This window comes from Scedosporium apiospermum (genome assembly GCF_000732125.1).
Source record: "Scedosporium apiospermum strain IHEM 14462 chromosome Unknown SEQ_SAPIO_0098, whole genome shotgun sequence".
NCBI lineage: Eukaryota > Fungi > Ascomycota > Sordariomycetes > Microascales > Microascaceae > Scedosporium > Scedosporium apiospermum.
The window spans coordinates 862,331-881,666 of record NW_015971799.1 but is presented as its reverse complement, the minus strand read 5'-3'; the positions used below and the strand labels follow the sequence as shown (position 1 = coordinate 881,666).

The 19,336-nt window shown below is 50.6% G+C and overlaps 4 protein-coding genes across 4 annotated transcripts; 1 reads left to right on the top strand and 3 right to left on the bottom strand.

The window, feature by feature from the left end:
* Positions 1 to 811: 811 nt before the first annotated feature.
* SAPIO_CDS5386 (uncharacterized protein) lies at positions 812 to 1,711 on the bottom strand (the record flags this gene model as incomplete). The annotated part of the gene is made up of 4 exons (XM_016787723.1): positions 812 to 832; positions 909 to 1,232; positions 1,313 to 1,396; positions 1,637 to 1,711. 4 exons carry the CDS (start codon positions 1,709 to 1,711, stop codon positions 812 to 814), a joined length of 504 nt encoding a protein of 167 aa, XP_016642738.1.
* A 2,571-nt stretch (positions 1,712 to 4,282) lies between these two features.
* On the bottom strand, positions 4,283 to 5,070 carry SAPIO_CDS5385 (uncharacterized protein; the record flags this gene model as incomplete). Its single annotated transcript, XM_016787722.1, has 3 exons — positions 4,283 to 4,459; positions 4,576 to 4,844; positions 4,998 to 5,070. 3 exons carry the CDS (start codon positions 5,068 to 5,070, stop codon positions 4,283 to 4,285), a joined length of 519 nt encoding a protein of 172 aa, XP_016642737.1.
* A 4,504-nt stretch (positions 5,071 to 9,574) lies between these two features.
* Positions 9,575 to 11,691, top strand: SAPIO_CDS5384 (uncharacterized protein; the record flags this gene model as incomplete). Its single annotated transcript, XM_016787721.1, has 4 exons — positions 9,575 to 9,683; positions 10,074 to 10,459; positions 10,532 to 10,659; positions 10,764 to 11,691. 4 exons carry the CDS (start codon positions 9,575 to 9,577, stop codon positions 11,689 to 11,691), a joined length of 1,551 nt encoding a protein of 516 aa, XP_016642736.1.
* A 1,184-nt stretch (positions 11,692 to 12,875) lies between these two features.
* Positions 12,876 to 13,834, bottom strand: SAPIO_CDS5383 (uncharacterized protein; the record flags this gene model as incomplete). Its single annotated transcript, XM_016787720.1, has 2 exons — positions 12,876 to 13,215; positions 13,464 to 13,834. The coding sequence occupies 2 exons, from the start codon at positions 13,832 to 13,834 to the stop codon at positions 12,876 to 12,878; spliced, it is 711 nt and encodes a 236-aa protein (XP_016642735.1).
* Positions 13,835 to 19,336: the final 5,502 nt, after the last annotated feature.

Genomic DNA, 19,336 nt, shown 5'->3' with positions numbered 1-19,336 from the left:
ACATCTTTGGGGGCGCTTTCTACTTTCTACTACGCTACTTCGCAGTCTTGAGATCGACATGGCGAGAAAACGCCAGGCCCCTGAAACCAAACCGGTCTGCCCTTGGCATTCTCGTATTGCCTCCCTGTTCATTTGCTACCTCAATGCCCCTCAGTCGTCAGCACTAAACTAGTTTTTTTCGGACCTGTTCAGTTCACTACCAAGCCGAGAGTAACAGCGTCGGCACAATCGTAGTAGGTTTCAAAGTCGCGCTAGCGCAGGGATTGCAATGCGACCTCTCTACGAAGTTGTCCTGGCGGCCCCTTGTGTGTTCGCACCTATTGCAACACCGCCACTAGGAAAGCCAATATAGGTTTACTCGTAGAGTCCCGCAAGATAATGTCGCCGTATTCTAGCGAACCCCCATAGAACGTCTCAAGAGTATCATAATCTATATTCTGCCATGGCTATTCGTTGAAGTTCACCCTGCCCCCCAGGCCAGGGCCCCTTTAACCTCCCGCCGTCTGTCCAACACAGCCAAAAGGATGCCGAGGAGTCAAGACGGAAGCAGGGTATTATTAAACATTACGATGTTGTGTCTTGTTGCGTATTTGAATAATAATTCTTTGGGGGTTAATGTTGTACAGAGTATTGCAGAATGTTTCGCACCCTCTTCCCCGTCTAGGGGGGAGGTTATTACTGCAAGATCCGCCCTTTTCTTCATCATGAATCATCCTCGCTCGCCCTTGTCCCGCCTGTGTATATTGTTCGTTGCCCTTCCTCCACGATTTTTTTTCTTGTTGTTTTTCTTTTCTTTTCTTTTTTTGGTTCTTCATTCTTGGTTTACCGTGCTCTGCTCGAGTTAGTATATCGTCTTGCTTGCTTCCCACCTCCCAAGTACAAGGGAAAGGAACGGAGGGACCACTTACAACAAGCCAATCCATACCCTCATTAACTCCCGTCCCGTCAACAGCCGAGCACGCCACAATCGTCCAATTCCGATCCCTCAGCTCCCCAAGCCTCAACGCCTCCGAAATCTCCGCCGCGCCCTTGGCGCCCGGTTGGTCCTGCTTGTTGGCGAAGACGAGCAGCGCCGCGTCCTTGAGCTCCTCCTCGTTGAGCATGGCGGCGAGCTCGTCGGCGGCGGTCTGGAGCCGCTCGATATCGGTAGAGTCGACGACGAAGATGACGGCGGCGGTGTTGGCGTAGTAGCACCTCCAGTAGGGGCGGATGCTGGTTTGGCCTCCGAGATCCTAAGAGGGGCGCGTGTTAGAAGAAGGGGAAATATAAAAAATTACCTGTGGAGGTTATGAGGGGAGGGCGCGTCGCGTACCCAAACATTAAAATTGAGGTTCTTGTATGTTACCGACTCGACGTTGAAACCTATCGTTGGTATCGTCGTGACGACCTCGCCGATCTTGTGAACATTTGTCAGCCGCGGTTCAAGCAGAGCGTCGCAGAGTTGTCATTATTGGAAAAGAAACAAAAAAAAAAACGAACCTTGAGTCTGTAAAGTAATGTGGTTTTTCCAGCATTGTCCTATAGAAATCCCAATGAGCCTTCCCCGGTTCGCTTATTTCCACAGATATTCCCCCCGGAAGGAATTGGTTCCTCGTCGCCAAGATCGCGAATGCGGCGGCGTCGGGTTGCGGCTTACCAGTCCCAATATCAAAATCCTAATCTCCTTCTTCGCCCACAAGAGGCTCGACAGCCAAGATACAGAGTTTCCCATGTTTGAGTTTCTGCGCGCAAGAGAAGGTGATTGGTATTGATCGGTGGTTCGGCGAGCAGCCCTGTTCGAAGAGGAGAGGTGTCGTGTCGGGAGGGTTGAGAAGAAGATTGAGGTTTGGATCGTCAAGTCGGAGGCCGCCGAATTGGAGAGACTGGCGGGCAAAAAGCTAGGGGGTTTAGAAAGAAAAGGGGTTCCCGAACTATCGTTTCAACCGGGAATTCAAGAAAAAGATCCCACGCCCTGGTATAATCCGCCAGGAGAATTAGAAGGGAATAAGAAAAATTAGAAAGGGAAACAAAGCAAATATAAGAAAAAAAAATCTAGACAAAATTCATCAGAATCTCGGGAAGGGGAGATCGCATGCCACATGTCTCTTCCCTGTTTTTGACAACCAGCTCCATCCTATATCTCATTTCGACCAGGGTAAAATCCTCAAGGCACCCGCGCAAAGCCACAACAGCCACAACTCAAAATCTAAACTGTGGCGGCGCCCTGACGTTGTGGAGACTTGAGTTGCACGTGCCGAAGCGGGGCCCACTGAACCAATCACAGGACGTGGACCATTTTGGAAGGGCCACAAACCCTCATTCTAGCAAATTTCCTTGGGGCTGAATTTAACATCCCTCCTCCTACTCTCAGATCATCACCAACCTCAAATCGACTCGACATATCGACAATTCGAGACCGTCAAGATGCCGGTATGTCGGCAGCCCTGTTAGCCCGATAATTCGCGGAACGAATCCCCCGTCGATGCCATTCGCGAAACCGACTGTCTTGGTTCCTTTGAACATGGGAAGGTGTCGCAAGCGGAGGCCGAGACGGGGGAGCGCTGCGTGATGGGCCCCCTCCATTTTCATAATGCAAGAGACTTTTTTTGCTGACGGGTTGGGGGTGTTTGTTCCCCTGGGAATATAGAGCCACAAGTCTTTCCGTACCAAGCAGAAGCTTGCGAAGGCGCAGAAGCAGAACCGCCCCATCCCTCACTGGATCCGGCTGCGAACCAACAACACCATTAGGTACGATCTTTCTCGAACTCCTTAAACCATCCCCGTCACTGCGACTTTTGCATGTTTCCAAAGGGGGCGGAATCGAGGCCGTGTTTTCTACGAGAAGATGGAGGGGCTTGCAATAGCACTGCGGGGGACAGCGAACGAGACCATTAGACGAACAACATTGAAAATACTGACGTCGAAATCTCCAGGTACAACGCCAAGAGGAGGCACTGGCGCAAGACCCGCATCGGTCTCTAAATCACTCGCCTCTTCCACAACCCCCTCCCCCGGTTACCTACTCTTTTCCTTTTCCAAATGCTCCATCGCCGAATTTCTCTTGACCGAGACATCTCTCTCTCTCTCCCGAACCTCTTTTTGCGATTCCCGAGGCCTACGACTTAGAATGGAATAACGAAGTCTTGTTGCACCTATGAGGGAACCCTTACAACCGGCACGGGATGGGCAGCATTTAAGAAGAAAAGACGTGGGGGAGGAAAAGGAGAGGAGAAAAAGGCGTTTTCTTTAATGGAACGTTTGATAGATGAAATCGATACGCGGTTCAAACGGACAAAAAAAAAATGGTTCTTCTTTTTTTTTCATGAACTGGAAAAAACATTAGGTGGGCACACAACAACCGGTGTTGGGCTTTTATGTGTTTAAGAAGACGGTTTATTTTTTCTTCTCTCTCTCTCTCTCCTAGCCGAACTCGTGCATTTTAGGGTCTTAAGGGAAAAGGAATGCAAGACGAGTGATGTTCCATCCATGTTTCCACGTAGTGGCGGGGTGCATGTGTCTTGGAAAACTTATTGCGTATCCGTTTCCTCTGTTTCTCCTCTCCCAGGGTCCTGCTCATCCCTTCGGTATGCTGTGACGTAATACCTCTTTCCTTCGCCTACCCAGCCTTCTCGCGGCATGGGGGAAGCGGGAAGCCTTGATCGGGTAGACATTCGGGCAGAATGCCCATCGAGGGAAGGCAGTGATACTCGGCGCTCGGCCTGACGTAGTGAGAGGGTAGTCAATAGGTCAATGGGATCAAGGTCACTCAGGCCAGACTCGGACTTAGCAAAGAACACATTCCTATCACGCAAATTCCATTTCTCTAGAGAATTAACTAGTGAAACATACTCGGAGGAGAGCAGCATACCATTTTTGTTTCCCATCCTCTTGCTTTGCGTAGGCCGCCCCGCGTGAGTTGGGAGACCCCTAGTTAAAAGAAAAGACGAAAGGAATAAAACAAACAACTCCCATTGCCCATGTCGACACCCACGTCCAAACGGACACCCACGCCGATTGCCCTCACCGTTCCAACTGCATCCCCCACGGCATACAACTGAGGAATGAAGGATCTTGCCATTGGCTGGTATGTTTGTTATGCGTGTTTGGGACTTTCCACTGTCCTAATCCTCCTCAGCTCTTTTCCTCAGTTAATAACAATGTTTTCGAAATTCTTCAAATCGGACGACCAAACAAAAGCGCTTGTCCTGCGGGGCAGGACCCCACCGCCGGGCATAAGATTCCTCCTGCGCTGAGAACGTGGGAAAAATATGGAAAAAAAAAGAAAGAAAGAGAGAGGATTAGTTTATCGGTCCTCGGCCCACTCGTTCTCACGGCGGATCTGCTCCTCCTCCTCGGGAGTGAAGTCGTTCGTAATATTGAAAGTCTTCCGGATCTCGTCGGGGGACTTCCCCTTGATCATGTTGGCGACTGTCTTGCAACCGACGTCCAGTAGGGGCTTGATGTCAAGATAGTTCGAGGCCTAGTGAACAAAAAATCACATGTTAGCATTATGCTTAAGGAAGGGCAGCGAGGGAGGGAGGGAGGGAGGGAGAGTGAGGGGGGCTAAGAGAGAAAGAAGAGGGCAACAAGACGCACAAGGATAATCTCGAAGAGCATCTCCTGATCGACCTGCATGAACTTTTGGTCCCACTCATCGATCTCGGTCATCTTCTTCCGGGCGGCGTCATCGTCATCTTGGCTGGTGGGGGGATCGTTCCTATGATGATCGCACCACTCGATGACTTTCCGAAGGACCGCATCGTTGACGTTGGGGATCGGGATCGGGTTGTCCTTCGATATGGCCGAGTCACCTAGATCATCGAGCATGTTCTTGATGAGCATGGATCGCTCGGCGACGACACGGTCTACGAAAGTAGGCACGATGGGTTAGTTAATGCTTCCATGATATATATCTCGTCGTCTCCGAAGTAGGTACGCGTCGGCGACCGGGGCGCAGGCATTGGGAAGGGCCATTCGGATCTTGCGCCGTGGCCGGGAGAGGATTGGGTTCGACTTACCAACTTCCTGGACAACGCCGTCGTTGCTGGCCAACCAGGTGGTCTTAGAGGTGGCGGGTTTGGGCTCAGCCATTTCGACAAATATGTAGACGGATTAGAACTCGGTGATGGTTGTATAGAGGTTTGGGTTGGATGATTGGGCGCGCTGATTTCCTCGGGGGCGCTTCAAGAGAGAGATAAATAGTGATTTGTTTGGGGGAAGGATTAAGTGTGTGTGTGTGCGTGTGTGTGGGTGATGGATTGCGGTGAGGTTCAGGTTTAGTTTTGACGCTTGAGGTCGGGAGAGGCTGTGGAGGGAGGGAGGGGTTTGGTTGGAGCCTAGTGGCGGAAGGAGGTTGTGGAGCACAGTTTATAGACCTGGGGTTGGTCGGTTAGTCCAGGCAGTTCGGCCTGGGCAATGGGCCGTGCTGTTTGCTGACTGTGACAAGCGTGCTGAATTGCTGAGTTGGTCTTTGAAAGTTTAATGTTGGTTTGTTCTTTTTAACTGTTGGCGTTGTGTTTTTTTAGTTGTTGGTAAGTTTATTTGTCCTTGGTAAGATGGCGCAAGGGGCGGAGGAATGGCCAGGCGGGATGACTTCTGGGATTGTATTGAAAAGCTTACAGGGCAGGAAGAAGCACTCGGAAAATGCTAGCTGAAAGAGTAACGGTTTTAGTGTTGTGAAATCTAGATCTGGAATTGGCAACTGGCAGGAATGATTCATGAGGCCCGGCTTCTTTTACCTTTGTCTTTTTATTGTACTTGTGAACCAAGTCTTGACGCTAAATGATTGATGCCTTCATAGCCTACTGAAAACAGCAAAGGGACACACTGTCAACTGATCAAAGCAGCTTAGGAAGGCACATTGCTCAAGGCAGCAAGTCGGAATGAGCTCATTCAGCACCCTGCTCATAGACTGGCACGAAGCACGGGTATTGTTTCCCCGATTGCGGAATGTGTGTTGAGCTGTTTGCACATTTCAAAGCAAGTTTGAAAAACGACATTCTTGATCTTCCGGTCAATTCAATATTGCTTTCTCTGAGCAATTGATGACATCAAACACAGCGTCTGTCGCCAGTAAGCGCGGACGGCGAGACCTTCTCAAAGTGGCTTTCGGGCTTTCCAGGCTTTAGGCCAAAGAAACACACGTGCATTCCATATCGTCAAGGTTAAGCATTGAAGCTAAAGTGGACAATGGAGGCGATTCTCGAATGGAAACGGCGTGAGCGATGATGCCCCGATAGTTGAGTCCCTTGATGGTGGTAGATTCCATCGTCATCATCGCCCATACCAAACACCAAGACGGAGCGAGATATATTCGCCGCCATGGTTTGGGGTCCGGACATAGTTTTGTCTATGACAGCAGCAGGGGACTTCCACTTGCTCTTGCTCGATTTCATTGTTACTATACCCCAGAACCTAGTAGTCTAGACATCAGAAACCACCTTTAGAATTCGACAAGGACCTGGCGATACCCGTCGCGTTCCTCCCGGGTGAGCAACAGAGCTCTTGCCGCACGTCATTATTGGCAGGTCAGAATTTCGGGGTCAAAGATCACGACGACTGTTTGGAATGTTCATGACCGAGAATGCCCCTTTAATAAGCACGATGCAGTATCGACATCTCAGGCGCTACACTCGCTTGGCTATGAAGTCGTCGTTCGTCAATCACATGGCCTTTTCATATGGTCACACGAGTGTGCTTTCCACTTTGGCGGCTTGTTGGGATTCGGGTCACAAACTATCACGAGGATCCCGAGAGCAAGTCGAGCTGAGAAATAGGCGGCGTGCTATTCTTATATCTTCATTCGATGCAGAACGAGTTGAACTGATCTTCGTCAACGCGCCGTAGGAGCCATGATTGTTGTACTTCGTTGAGGTGCATCGCTGAAGGTGGTGGGCGCCTGCTGACTCATGCCCATAACTTCAACAACATTGAATTATGAAGATTAGTGACACAATTGTAGGCCCGTCGCGTCGTGGTGGAGCGGTGCACTAATATGTCAGACAGTTGAGGATAACAGCGCTGCTGCAGGGTCTCTTGGACAGACGCGAAGAATATGCACCCCAAGTTTAGCCACCGTCTGCAAAACAGACCACCACAGCACCTCATTACTCCGTACGATGGCGGCGCCCGCTTGATCGAAGCGGAGAGAATCGTAGCGATCGCCAAGTTCCAACCCCTGAATCCACAAACATCGGGTTATTACTTCATTTTGCTTTTTCCACAATTGTAATTGCATTTTATTCTGAAATCCTGCAAATCGAGCCACGCCCCCTATTTCCTAAAAAGGCAGATCGTTGGAGGAAAACAGACACGAAGGCTGATGTCGTCAAACTACGGAGCATGACATCGTTCGAGTATTACAAGGAGATAAGGGCCTTTTTCAAAGACACCGCCAGGCAACACTGCAGGAACCTGTCGTAACGAAGAGAGGCGCTTCCGAACGTTGCACCGCTTCACCGGCGCCATTCCTCAGACAGGGTGGGTATGTGTCCTCACGGACAACGATTATACCCTGCTGGAATGGTTGAATCGCCTCATCCGACAATAATTGTTGAGCTCGCGAGTCGCGACCCCGTGGGCGTGGACGTGGGGAGTGCGGGAGGCTCAGGCCGGAGGGGCCTTTTGGTGCCAGTACAAACTGAATCGATCGACTGACTGATGCGAAAGTCGGGACCCAGCTTCGAAATCGTCCGGAAGACCTGAGACCGTCGAACGGTTAAGCTCCACTTTTTGGTTAGGCAGAGACACATGGAAGGTCCGGATGCTGCGTCCCGAGGAAATGGGAAAACTCTCTTTTGGAAATCAAGCTTTTTTCTTTTGCTGTATTTTTTTTTTTTTTTTTTTTCCTCTTTTAAACCCTCACATACTTCTTGATGAGGCCCCCCTTGAAAGTTCCCTTGCAGCTACCCATGGTACATCGTGGGCAATCTAGCGGTCTTGTTATCTGATGCTTCTAGGCCCCGATGGAGACGATTTTCGGCGGAACTGGTCCGAGCATCAGCATAGAATGCTGGACCCGTCGGTGTTATTTCGAGCGTCAATGTGCTGTTGCCTACACCGTTGGTAAGTGTAAGTGTACGGAATAGTGTAAATTGTTTGCAGCGGTGAACAAGGGTTGTTTCCGACTGGGGGACGAATTGATACGTGTTCATGCTGGAGACCACAGAGACCACATCATGGGCATTGAGTTCTTGCAGCTGCGGACTGGTGACTTGTGTGTACTCTCAGAGTATCGCTACAAAACTTGGCTCTTCTGGGGGAAAGGTGGGACCCTCTAACGGGCGGAATAATTGAAGAGTCTCACTCAATTGATCCCTCATCGACTCGCGATCCTGAATAAGACGGGCAACGGCAGTTCTCACTCAACAGAAACCGATGGACATTTGCGGTTTTTGGGCCAATGTTCCAGAAGATGCTGCTTTGCTGATAATTATCAAGTCGCGCCGGACCGGGCGAATTATTAATAGCTTCATTTGGCGTCCAGTCCCGGTTTCAGGGGGCTTCAACGTTAGTCTGGAAGTAACAGAACGAAGATAGTGACCGACATTTAAAGTGGGATTGAACATTGAAATTTTGTGTGGCATCAACCCGAATTATTTCCAAGCCTATACAAGCTACAAGTACAAGTATAAAGTACAAAGTACTTTGTATCTTGTAATGAACAGCTGGCAATTACGCCCAAGGAGTACAATTGTACAGTTACATTTTGATGTATTAATACATTTAATACATTAATACCGGAAGTGGTAAGTTCCCAGCATATCCCAGCATATCCACCCAATATGTCATAATCTAGAAGTATCTCTACATAATATTACTGAGGAAAGTACGAGTCGCACTCTTCTCCTCCAGTCGCGTCACGGTTCCGTCCCTAGTGCTCCCATCGTTCCCAATTGCTCCCCTCCCAGCGTTCCCTAGTGCCCTTCCATAGTGTTTTCTTGGCCCTTGCTCCAGCTTCTTCCCAATGAGCAGCTCACATCCCTGTTGACCCGACTTTACGTCTTGCTCCATATTATTAAAACACACCAGGCGGCGCCTCCAAGTTTGAACCAATCTCCATTTCTGGCTCCCAGGAAGAAAAAAGGCACACATCTTCGATTCGCCCCCCCCTTTACTACTTCAGGACAACAAAACCTCGACTAAACTTTCTCCCTCCTTCCCGAAGCACGAAGTGCGACGAACCTTCTTTTTCCCAACCTTTAATTCGAGACTCCATCATGGAAGCGTCGGCTGCCGTCGACGAACAGACGTGCTGATACCCGCCCACCATCGCCGAAGTGTTTAAAAAACGGAGCGCCCATTCCTAAGACAGTCCGGACTGACGTTATCTTTTTTTGTTCTTCTTTACTTTTAACGATTTCGATCGATCCTCCATTTCCTTATTCCGAACGTCCGCCCTTTTCTTATCCGCCGAACTGCTGGCGCTCTATGATGCGCTGGTCAGCTCCTGCTATGCGATATCGTCTCCCGCCTCAAATACCGATGTTTACCACTCGTCCTCAGATCCAGTCTATCTTCCACGAGCCGACGGCAGAGTTACAACTGTCGATATAATCAGGAGAAAAGCCCATATATACCCCTCGTTCGTGGCATCATGTGGAGGCGCGTCTATCTGCTGCTTGTCCTCGTCCGGCTGTGGTTCGCCCTGTCTCCCAGCTATCTACACCCCGATGAGAACTTTCAGGGTCCAGAGGTGATTGCAGGTAAGATGATATTCTTTGGGGCTAGTTTGGTGTCTTTCCTTTTTTCCTTTTCGTTTCTGGTGTCTTCTCCAGTGGAGCAGTTAGTAGCATCCCTGTATGCGCAAAGGGAAAGCTGCATTCGTCCAACTATCTGCTTCAAACCTGTTTATGAAAGGCGACATGGACGATCGCAAACTGTCTCGAACCTTGTCGGCAGCCTGCTTGCTACCCTAGCGCGACGTACGACTGCATAGCGACCTGCACCACTTTTTACACATCCAGATGGTTGGCGGCGATGTCGGCCCATTAGCGTCGTTGCGCTATTATTGGAGAGAGAATTTGGGACAAAAGAGTAAAAAAGGAAAAAAGGAAAAAAGCGTGCTGGTGCTAACGAACTCCATTTGTCTCCAGGCCAAATTTTTAGTTATCCAGTCCGCCACACGTGGGAATTCACCAGCGACCACCCGATCCGAAGCGTGTTCCCGCTATGGCCCGTCTACGGCCTGCCGATGCTCCTCCTGCGATGGTTATGGATCGGTAACGGCCAGGCCGGCGAGATCCCGCCCATCGCCGTCTTCTGGACCCTCCGCGTTCTCATGTTCGTCATAAGTTTCGTGCTGGAGGACTGGGCGATTCACGAGCTTATACAGTCGCCGCGACACCGCCGCGTCGCCGTGCTCCTCGTCGCCTCGTCGTACGTTACTTGGACGTATCAGACGCATACCTTTTCGAATTCGATCGAATCTCTTATTGTTGCGTGGAGTATGGTGTTGATCCAGCGCATCGTTGAAGCTCCGGTATGTTTTAGAGAGGTTTCCCCTGGATGATCTTGGAGAATCGTTTTCTTAACAGGCATTTTTTTTCAACAGCACCGCTCGTCCCTTTTGTCGTGTACAATTCTCAGCATAGTATCCGTCTTTGGTATTTTCAACCGTATTACATTTCCAGCATTCCTCGTTTTCCCCGGTGTTCGCTTGATACCCCACTTATTCAATAGGTATGTGGATATTCCCAGGCCCCGTGTGTTGTCCTTCATAAACAGGGACGAGAGAGAAGAGAGAGAGAGAGAGACGAAGGAAAGCGCGCTAACTCGCTCTATAGACCTTTGTCTCTTGGCGTAATGGCTCTCGCCGGACTCGTCACGGCCGTAGTCGCCATTACCCTCGACACAGCATTTTACTCTCCCGCGCCACTTACCTGGGCCGACCTAATTTTCCGCCCCGTCATCACTCCGCTCAACAACCTCATGTACAACATCTCTCCGTCCAACCTCGCCCAGCACGGCCTCCATCCCTGGTACCAGCACCTACTGGGCAACATCCCCATGCTCCTTGGCCCGGCCACCCTCCTCGCCATCACGCGGCCGTACCTCTCCCTCCGACTCTACTCCGCCATCTCGGGCATCATCGTTCTCTCCATCTTCCAGCACCAAGAGGCGCGCTTCCTCCTACCCACCGTCCCCCTCATCCTCTCCTCAGTGCAGCTGCCCAAAAACAAGACGCTCCTAAAGATGTGGACGGCAGCCTGGATCATCTTCAACGTCTTCCTCGGCGTCCTCATGGGCATCTACCACCAAGGCGGCATCGTCCCCGCCCAGGTCTTCATGTCCGGCCAACCCGACGCCACCCAGGTCATCTGGTGGAAAACCTACACGCCCCCCATCTGGCTCCTCAACGGCAAGAACGAGGTCCTCGAGACCCGCGACGTCATGGGCCTCCGCGGCGAGGCCGTCCTCGAGGACCTCGAGCGCCTCGCCACCTGCGACACCCCCGCCGACCGGCGCAACCAGGAGTACCTCAAGGAGAAGAACGGCACGTACCTCGTCGCGCCCACCTCGGCCACCTGGCTGGATCAGTATCTGCCCAACAAGGGGCTCAACGGGCTCCGGTTCAGGGAGGTCTGGAGGACGAGGACGCATTTGAATTTGGATGATTTGGATTTCGCCGAGGATGGCGTTTGGGGTACGTTGGCGCGGGTGGTGGGGAGGAGGGGTTTGGCGGTTTGGAGGGTTACGAAGAGTTGTCCTTGAGTTTTGCGGTTCGGTTTCTTGGGTGTCTGTTTCGTGAATTTTTTTTTTTTGACTTCTTTTGTTCTCTCTCTATAATTCCGGACATGCGTGGGGTTCAAAGGCGACATGGTTATAAGGAGGCACCGGTGGTTTTTTCGTTCTCTTTTCTTCTCTCTGCTTGTAAATAGAAAGGGAAGGGGGAGGAGGGTTTTGCTTTTGCGTTGAAACAAGGGATTACAAGTTATTTACTACAAGCACCAATGGAATAAGGATGGGGGGCGCGGGAAGACAACGCCAAAGACGTGGGAGGTGGCCCGTCTTTCTTTGAAGATGATAAAAAAAAAGAACGTTAAAAAGATTGGCTTTGGGATGTCTATATGCGTGATATCCATGTCTATGTACAACGAGTTGAAAACGAAATAATGAAACTATCGTCTGATGATGCTTTGGAGCGATTCGTTTGGGAGTTGACGAAACTCAACTCTCCTTTTCGACTCCCGTGAGAAACGGGTATTGCAGAAAGTGCCTTTCTCATTCTTGAAAAAGAAAAGAATAAGATAAAAAAGAGGTTAAAAAAATCCAATAGCTCGTTGCGGGGTATATACAGAATACAGAGATGTCAATGTTGATGATATGTACACAGGTATGGCTGTCGGTGATGTCTTCTTCGGTTATCGATTCAGTTTGGTCGGATTGGGCTTGGGTCGTGGCTTGAAAGTGCCAATGGCCGTTTCGCAGACGAGGGGGGACGGACCATGTCGGGTGACCGACCAGCTTCTCAAAACGTCGTTGTGGCGTCGGGTCCGTTCTTCGGTGGGCCAGGTAGATTCCGGAGTCAACGACTTGATTCTTTTTTCTTGTCCTCACTTGGGTCGTCGTCTCGGGTGAAGATTGATGGCAAGCGGTGGAGGGAATCAGGGGACCCGGTGGTTTTCGGGCTAGGGTCCTGATCGAAGGGGATTCTATCCTCGATAGGGAGGCGGGGCCAGATCAACGTCTCTCAGGCAATACTCGATCTCGCTTCGCATTTCTTCGACGAGAACGGAAGGGGTTGTATTTTCCCTTTCTCCAGCGGTTCATCCCGTTATTTCCCTGCAACATTCCCTCTGGTGTCTCTCCAAATAGAGGGGGTAAAAGGAAAAATCCACCACTGAGCTGCTCTACGCAACTCATGAAATGAAAAAAAGACACAAGTCCGTCAAAGGCTATAACGCTGCCGGCTTCTCAATCTTCAACGCCGAAAGCGTTCCCCCACCCTCAGCACTACTCCCCACCTTCCCCTTCGTCACGCACCGACCGCTCTCCTCCTCCCAGCTAACGCCGAGACAGTCGTTGGTGGCGGCGCAGAGCTCGATGCAGGCGTTCATCGAGGGCACGGCAAGCGTGGAGATGTCAGCGGCGCCGAGGGACGTGGGGTAGTCGAGGCCGCAGCTGAGGCGGAAGTAGAGGGAGGTGTGGTCCATGGGTTGGAAGATGGAGTCGTTGTCGGAGGGGCAGGTGATGTTGGTTGAGTTGGTTGAGCGGATTGTTGGTTCGGGGTGGGATCTAGTAAGTGGGTTAGTTTTCTCTGCGTTTTCCCTTCTTCTCTCTTTGTCGTGGGTTGCGTCTGTTTGCCATCGTCCTTCTTTTTTTGACCTGAGATTTGGGGGGGGGATGGTGGCCAGTGTTCATCGGTCTCCCTCTCTACAGATGGCAAACAGAACCTTTCCCCATCTCCAACTAGAAATGATCTTCACGCAAGGCCGTGGAAGAAACCCCGAAAGGGGAAACAAAAACAGAAGGAAAACACTCACTTCTTCCTCCGACCAAACGCAATCCCAGCACCCACACCAATTGCCACAGCCGCAACAGCAACCAGCATACCGCCAAAGATAATCATGAAAAACACCTTCCTCCTAATGCCGCAAATCATCTCCCGCTTCGCCGTCCTAGTCGTTCCCCTTCCCGTCTTGTTCGCCGCCGAGAGGTTATACCCGCCGTTTTCCTCGTCATCGGGCGTCGGCGAGCCGTTGTGGGGAGGAGACGCGGGTGGATTTGCTGGCCATCGCCAGGGAGGCGTGTTTTCAGATGAAGAGGAGCTTGTTTGCTCGTAGGGGTGGGTGTTTGGGGAGAGGGAGTCGTCGGCGGCTGAGGTTTTGGTAGAGGGGGATTTGGACCACCACATGGTGAAAGAGAGAAAGTGTTTGAAGCTGCGAGTCCGCGAGGGTTGCGGAACTCGGCTTCGAGGGTTTATGGTCGGGTTGCTTTCCGGTATGAGGTCTAAGGGAGGTTACGTTTTCTCCCTTTTCACGGCCAGGCGCCAGCTGCCTGGTTCCAATTCTGCCTTCTCTTCTTTTAGAGAGTCCCCGGGACTTCCAGAGCCTTGTTTGGTGTGATGGGGACCCGGAATGCTGTTGAAGAGATCCTGTCGTGGTTCGCGAGTTCTTCGGATCGGCGAATGCTTCCAGCTACCTCATTGCCGTAACAGGAGCTTAACTTGTCCTTTCCTTACAACTTATCGTCTTACACGATTTCCTCGAAGTCCTTCTTCCTCCTAGTCTCGCTTCCGAACCAGCCCTTTTCTTCTCTCCTCACCTCGTCCAGTAAGACATCGAAGTAATCGGTTCCCTCTTTCCGGCTAATCCCGAGACTTCCACCCTTCCGATCGGCATTAAATGAGGGCCAGGACAAAGTGATGGGGATATAGACTGAGAGAGAAGTTTATATTCCAAATAAAAGAAGAAATAAGAAGCGAGAGAAAGTAGGAGGGTCAGAAAGTGCAAAATAAAATGGAGGAGATTGGCTGCTTTTGGGTCGGAAAGAGCAGGTTTGAAGAGAGAAACTCGAAACAGTGATGATCCAAAACGGATTTTGAGGAGACGGACCTTGTCTGTTTAGAGAGAAGCGTGGGGGGAAAATGGGGCTTTTGGGGGGCGAGAAAGAGGAAAAGAACAAGCGGAGAGAGAAAGGAAAGGGGGGTGTGTAAAAGAGAGGGAGAGGGAGGGAGGGCGGATGTGCGGGTGGGTATATCACAGGTACGACGCTATGTGGTCGAAGGTTCAAGGTCGACGAGGCGAAGGTTTCCGTGCTTCGAGGTAGCGTCACTCAAAGAAAGTGGAGAGTGGGAATGTAACTACACCACACTACCCCGTCCCGACCTTCGTACGCATACACGTCTTTGCGTCTCTGTGTCTCTGTCTGTGTACACTACCACCTGTGCAGTGTGAGATGGACTGCAGGGTAATAGGGTAGGATGGGAATGGAACCTAAAGTAGGAGAGGGGAGGGAGGGGAGCAGTGTAGGAGTTGAAGGTGAGAGTCGTACAAAGCAGAGAGTAGGGCTAATATTAAAGTGTAGTATAATTCATCAATCACGGTTCGAATAAGCCGACTTATTGGGCAAAGGGGGAATAAGGCAAAATGGGACGGGGCGAGGAAGGGTCTCGGGATAAAAGAACCGCAGGTTGAGTCGCCTGTTTCGAGGAAGGACGAAGACGTCAGTTCAAGTGAGAGGGTAAGACAAACATCAAGGCCATTTGGACAGACAATACATACTTCATAGACAAGGGCGGCCCGTCAAGATTGTTCTCTCCACACAGCCTTGAGGCCCTCGTTCTGAGTTTTTGCTTTTTTCCTCTTCCCGTCTCACATCACACGCTATTTCGCTGCGAGAAGGAATGGCACGTCCTGTGGTTCGCTGCGTTTTAATTCTCATCGGCCATGGAGAACTTATGCAAGATGGGGATCTACACCACAACCAGCTAATACGCGCCGGCCCCCTTTCCCCTTGAGTACACTTGTACAGAGAGCATGAAACAAAATGACGAACGAGAACCTTTGGGGCCGCCTCTTTCTCGCGCCCGGGGGCGAAAGTTCGCCTGATACCATCGTACTACCGGTGGAATCGACCGAAAATCAAGGCCAGAGTACGAAGTATAATTGGCGCCAACGAGGATCAAAAGGGACCAATTTGAGAATTGCGAGAGCGCGCTACCTTTCGCGACACTTTCTCGTGCTCCCTCTCTCCACCTCTCCACAGGCACAGGGGACACACCCCAGTTTTGGTCCTTTAGAAGGAGCAAGGTGGTAACGAGGGTGACCTGTCAATCGAGAAGGGGGGTGGGGGAAAGAGGGAACGGGAGGGCGTGTGGGTAGAGGGAAGGATGGAAAGGATGGTTGAGATCTCGGGTGTTGCAGAGATCTCGGGATATAACGTAGGTGCATGTAGGGTTGAAGCTAGATGGATCTAGAGTTTTGGATTTACGACTTCCTTTCGGGTCTGAGAGTAAAGTGAAGATGAATAGGTTGGGGGCTAGGGTTAGGATCGAAGCTATCATGGAACAAGCCGATAGGTACGAAGCACTGGTTGTGCTATGCTGGTGACATCGCCGACTACAACTCTAGAGGTGAAAAAAGAACTTCTGTGATGTGAAAGGGGCCGAAAGGAACGGGAGGGGGGAGTGGGTAGGAGGCGGCAACGAAACGACGACGGGAGGTTATGCTTGTTCTGGAAGCTTTGTCCGCCGGATGTTCCTTTTCTTTTTCGCCGCATTTTCGAACGTTTCGAACTATTGGAGGGTCTGCTCCAATAATTGATGTTATCGAGGGTCGAGGGGGGCGCAAAACGTTTGAAGTGGAAAAGGTTGGCAAGCCAGCACGAGCTTGGGTGACGATATCCTTGGACAAAAAAAAAAAAAATTGGAGTCGCGTTTCGGTCCGTTCATGAAAGCAAGGAAAGATGCGTGGGGAATTTCCCAAGGTCTAAACCAAGACTGGGTTTAATTTTTGAAAGCACAATCGAATTGTAGTACCATCATTTGACATTACAATTGTAGTGTGCTTGTCAACTGAGAAACCGGAACGAAAGATCAATCGATCGATACAATTGTACCTACAAAATTCCACATCAATGATCTCTCTTGGCCGGGGCGCCTTCCTTCCCTTCGATTCTGCTGCTCTCCGCTGTGTCGCAGTCACAGTCGCAGTTGCAGTCACTTGGGCGAGCAACAGCAGTATACATCGTATTTGGGTCTGATCCTCCTTCCCTTGGTCAATCCCGTCAATCCCGTCAATCCTCATTCCAGGCAGGTTGTGAGCATTGTTAGTGAGAAAATTGAACGTCTTCACGCATCAATGACCCAATCTCACAGAGAAGTTTACTTTGCAATGGCCTGCAATGAAGTCGGCAGCAAGGCAGCAAGGACCAGGAGGGCGTGGATTGTTGGGGTCAGTCACTTGGGGCTTGGGGGCGTGTGTGGAGGGAGATGTGGAGATGGAGATAAGGATGAAAGGAAAGTGAGAAAGACTTCAACCACATGCACTGCTTTTCTAATGTATCTCACACAACATGGCGGCGCCCTCCGCAAATGGCGACGGGTGGGGGAAACACTTTCCTCAGTGGATCGTAAGAAAATACATATTACTTTTCAAGAGGCAATTGCGAGGCTGGTGAGGGAAGATGGAAAGACAAGTTGTTTACCCCGAGTCGGACATGTACTTTGTCTCTTCCTTCGTTGGAGAAGGCACGAGAGAAGAAGAAACAGTCCTGCCGCAAGTTTTCAATTTATGGGCTGTGTACACTGCAATGTAGATTGTGCTCGGCTCATTTTGGCCAGTAGAAACGCGAGGTTTTACATCAAATTGATTGCACTACACTCGGTTTGTGTTCGTGTATAGCCTAGGAGCCGTGTTTTCTTAGATATAGATGTGGATATATGGACTTGATATATCCTGTTCTTCACTAACAGCTCAAGCCCGCCCTACCGCAACTCTTTTGTTTGCGTGTTACCGGCTGGTCATCTCCATCATTGACCTTTCAATGTCCTCTTCTTTAATGGTCCGAGTACAAGTACATAGACCAGCTACTTCGTACGTGCTTTGCAGGTGGTGCCGAAGATGAGAATTCTGGCGTAATATTCTGTCGATAGAGCGTAGATTATAATATCCATTCCAAATGTTGCGTACAAGGATATCGAGAGTGATGAGCTAATACTTCGTACTCATTGTTGCCAGTCTTTATTACGAAGTATTAGCAGCGCGCTGTGAGAGACGTCGTGTACTCCTTGACCGAGAGCCTTGAATCGCCAAAGTGCCGTGCCGCAAGACGCGCCGGAGGGCTTTTGACGCAAGCTGACGACACATGGGATGCGAGGATCTGCAGAGGCGTCCATCAAGAGAGGTTCTCTCCCCCTGATTTGCGCTTCCCTACCAAAGTCGGTAGGTTCCGGACTTGTATGTATCATCATAATTCGGCAACCTACAAGTACACTAGATATTCTGCGCCTTTCTGATCTACAGCCCTTCCACCTAAGGAGATATCGTGCATTCTTTTTTTGGTCGACATGCGCGATGATCTCGACGAATAGAAGATCTACTTCGGACCTCAAACTTCGGCTCCTGCGTTTTCCTCACCGTGATTTGCAGCACCGTATGTATGATCTTCCCCCCTTTTCGAGATAAATTTCCATGATAGCGTATGGTAAATGGCGTCCATCATATTCTCATGAGCCGAACCCACCGCTGTTCGAGCCAGAGGCAACACCTTGCGTTGCAGTTGCAGTTGCAGTTGGGCGAGGAAGGACCTTGAAATGCCCCGAGCCTTCTTCCTTCTCCTCCATAGGCGAGATAACGAATTGCTACCTTACATCCGCCCGAGACTTCCTGTTTTCTCTGAAAGATCTGATTCGGGCATGCCCTTGTGCGAAGCATGAGGTTGGTGACCGCCTTTCTTTGTGAGAGAAGAAAGATGTCGATGTCGATATCCATTCGGACACGGCAATTGGATATGCCACACTTTGATGGGGGTCAATCAAGTCGAGGATCAAATCTTGTAAACTCCGAAGAATACACGCAGGTCACAAAAACCAGTTCTCTCCTCAGCTGGACGATGGAGGGATACTTCCTGCGCCAGGTCGTATGGTGCAGGGGGGAAGGGGGGGTGTGCTTCGTACGAAGTACAAAGTGGAGAATTAAAGGCGAGGAAGCGCAGCCGCGTCTCCGCAAATGGGCCGAATGGAACGCCAACAGCGTGCCTAGCATGATCCGCTACCTGTCCAGTTTGGGCATAGTCTGGCCAGGCCTGTCTGCATGGGGCGCGGGAACTGTCATTGACCTGAGTGCACATGTGCACTTTTCTGCTGAAGAGGGTGCAGTGGTGATGGTTCCGGGGGGCCTGGAGATGACGATCGAACAGTTGAGCAGTACGGCGGTGCACAACATGGCAGCCACAATTCTTGATTGAGAGACTCTCGTTGATACTGTGCTGCTCCATCGTAAGCACTGCATTGTAGTATTGGCAGTCAGCTACGATACCTAGCCTCGCTCGGGAAGCTGTCTCTTTTCTTTCTTTTGTGATAACCCTTCTAGACACTGATTCATCCCTGATGAGATCTGCTCTGTTGAACGACGTCTAGTGTACGAAGTACATACTTTTTTGTCTCAGCGCCAAATGTTTCGGAGAAGGCCAGAAATAAGAGGGATTCTACACCGGATTGTCCATCCTCGATGCAAAATGCAGGACAGTATGAGCTCTCATCATACAAGTATTAATATACCCTGGTAAGAACTGCTAACTATCCAGGAACAGCTGGCGGTCGACATCGCCCTTATATCCGGGAAAACCTGCCAGGCGACTGAGCATTTCGAGCATGGTCTTTGCCCGTTGTCGAGGCGAGTGGACCGAGATGACG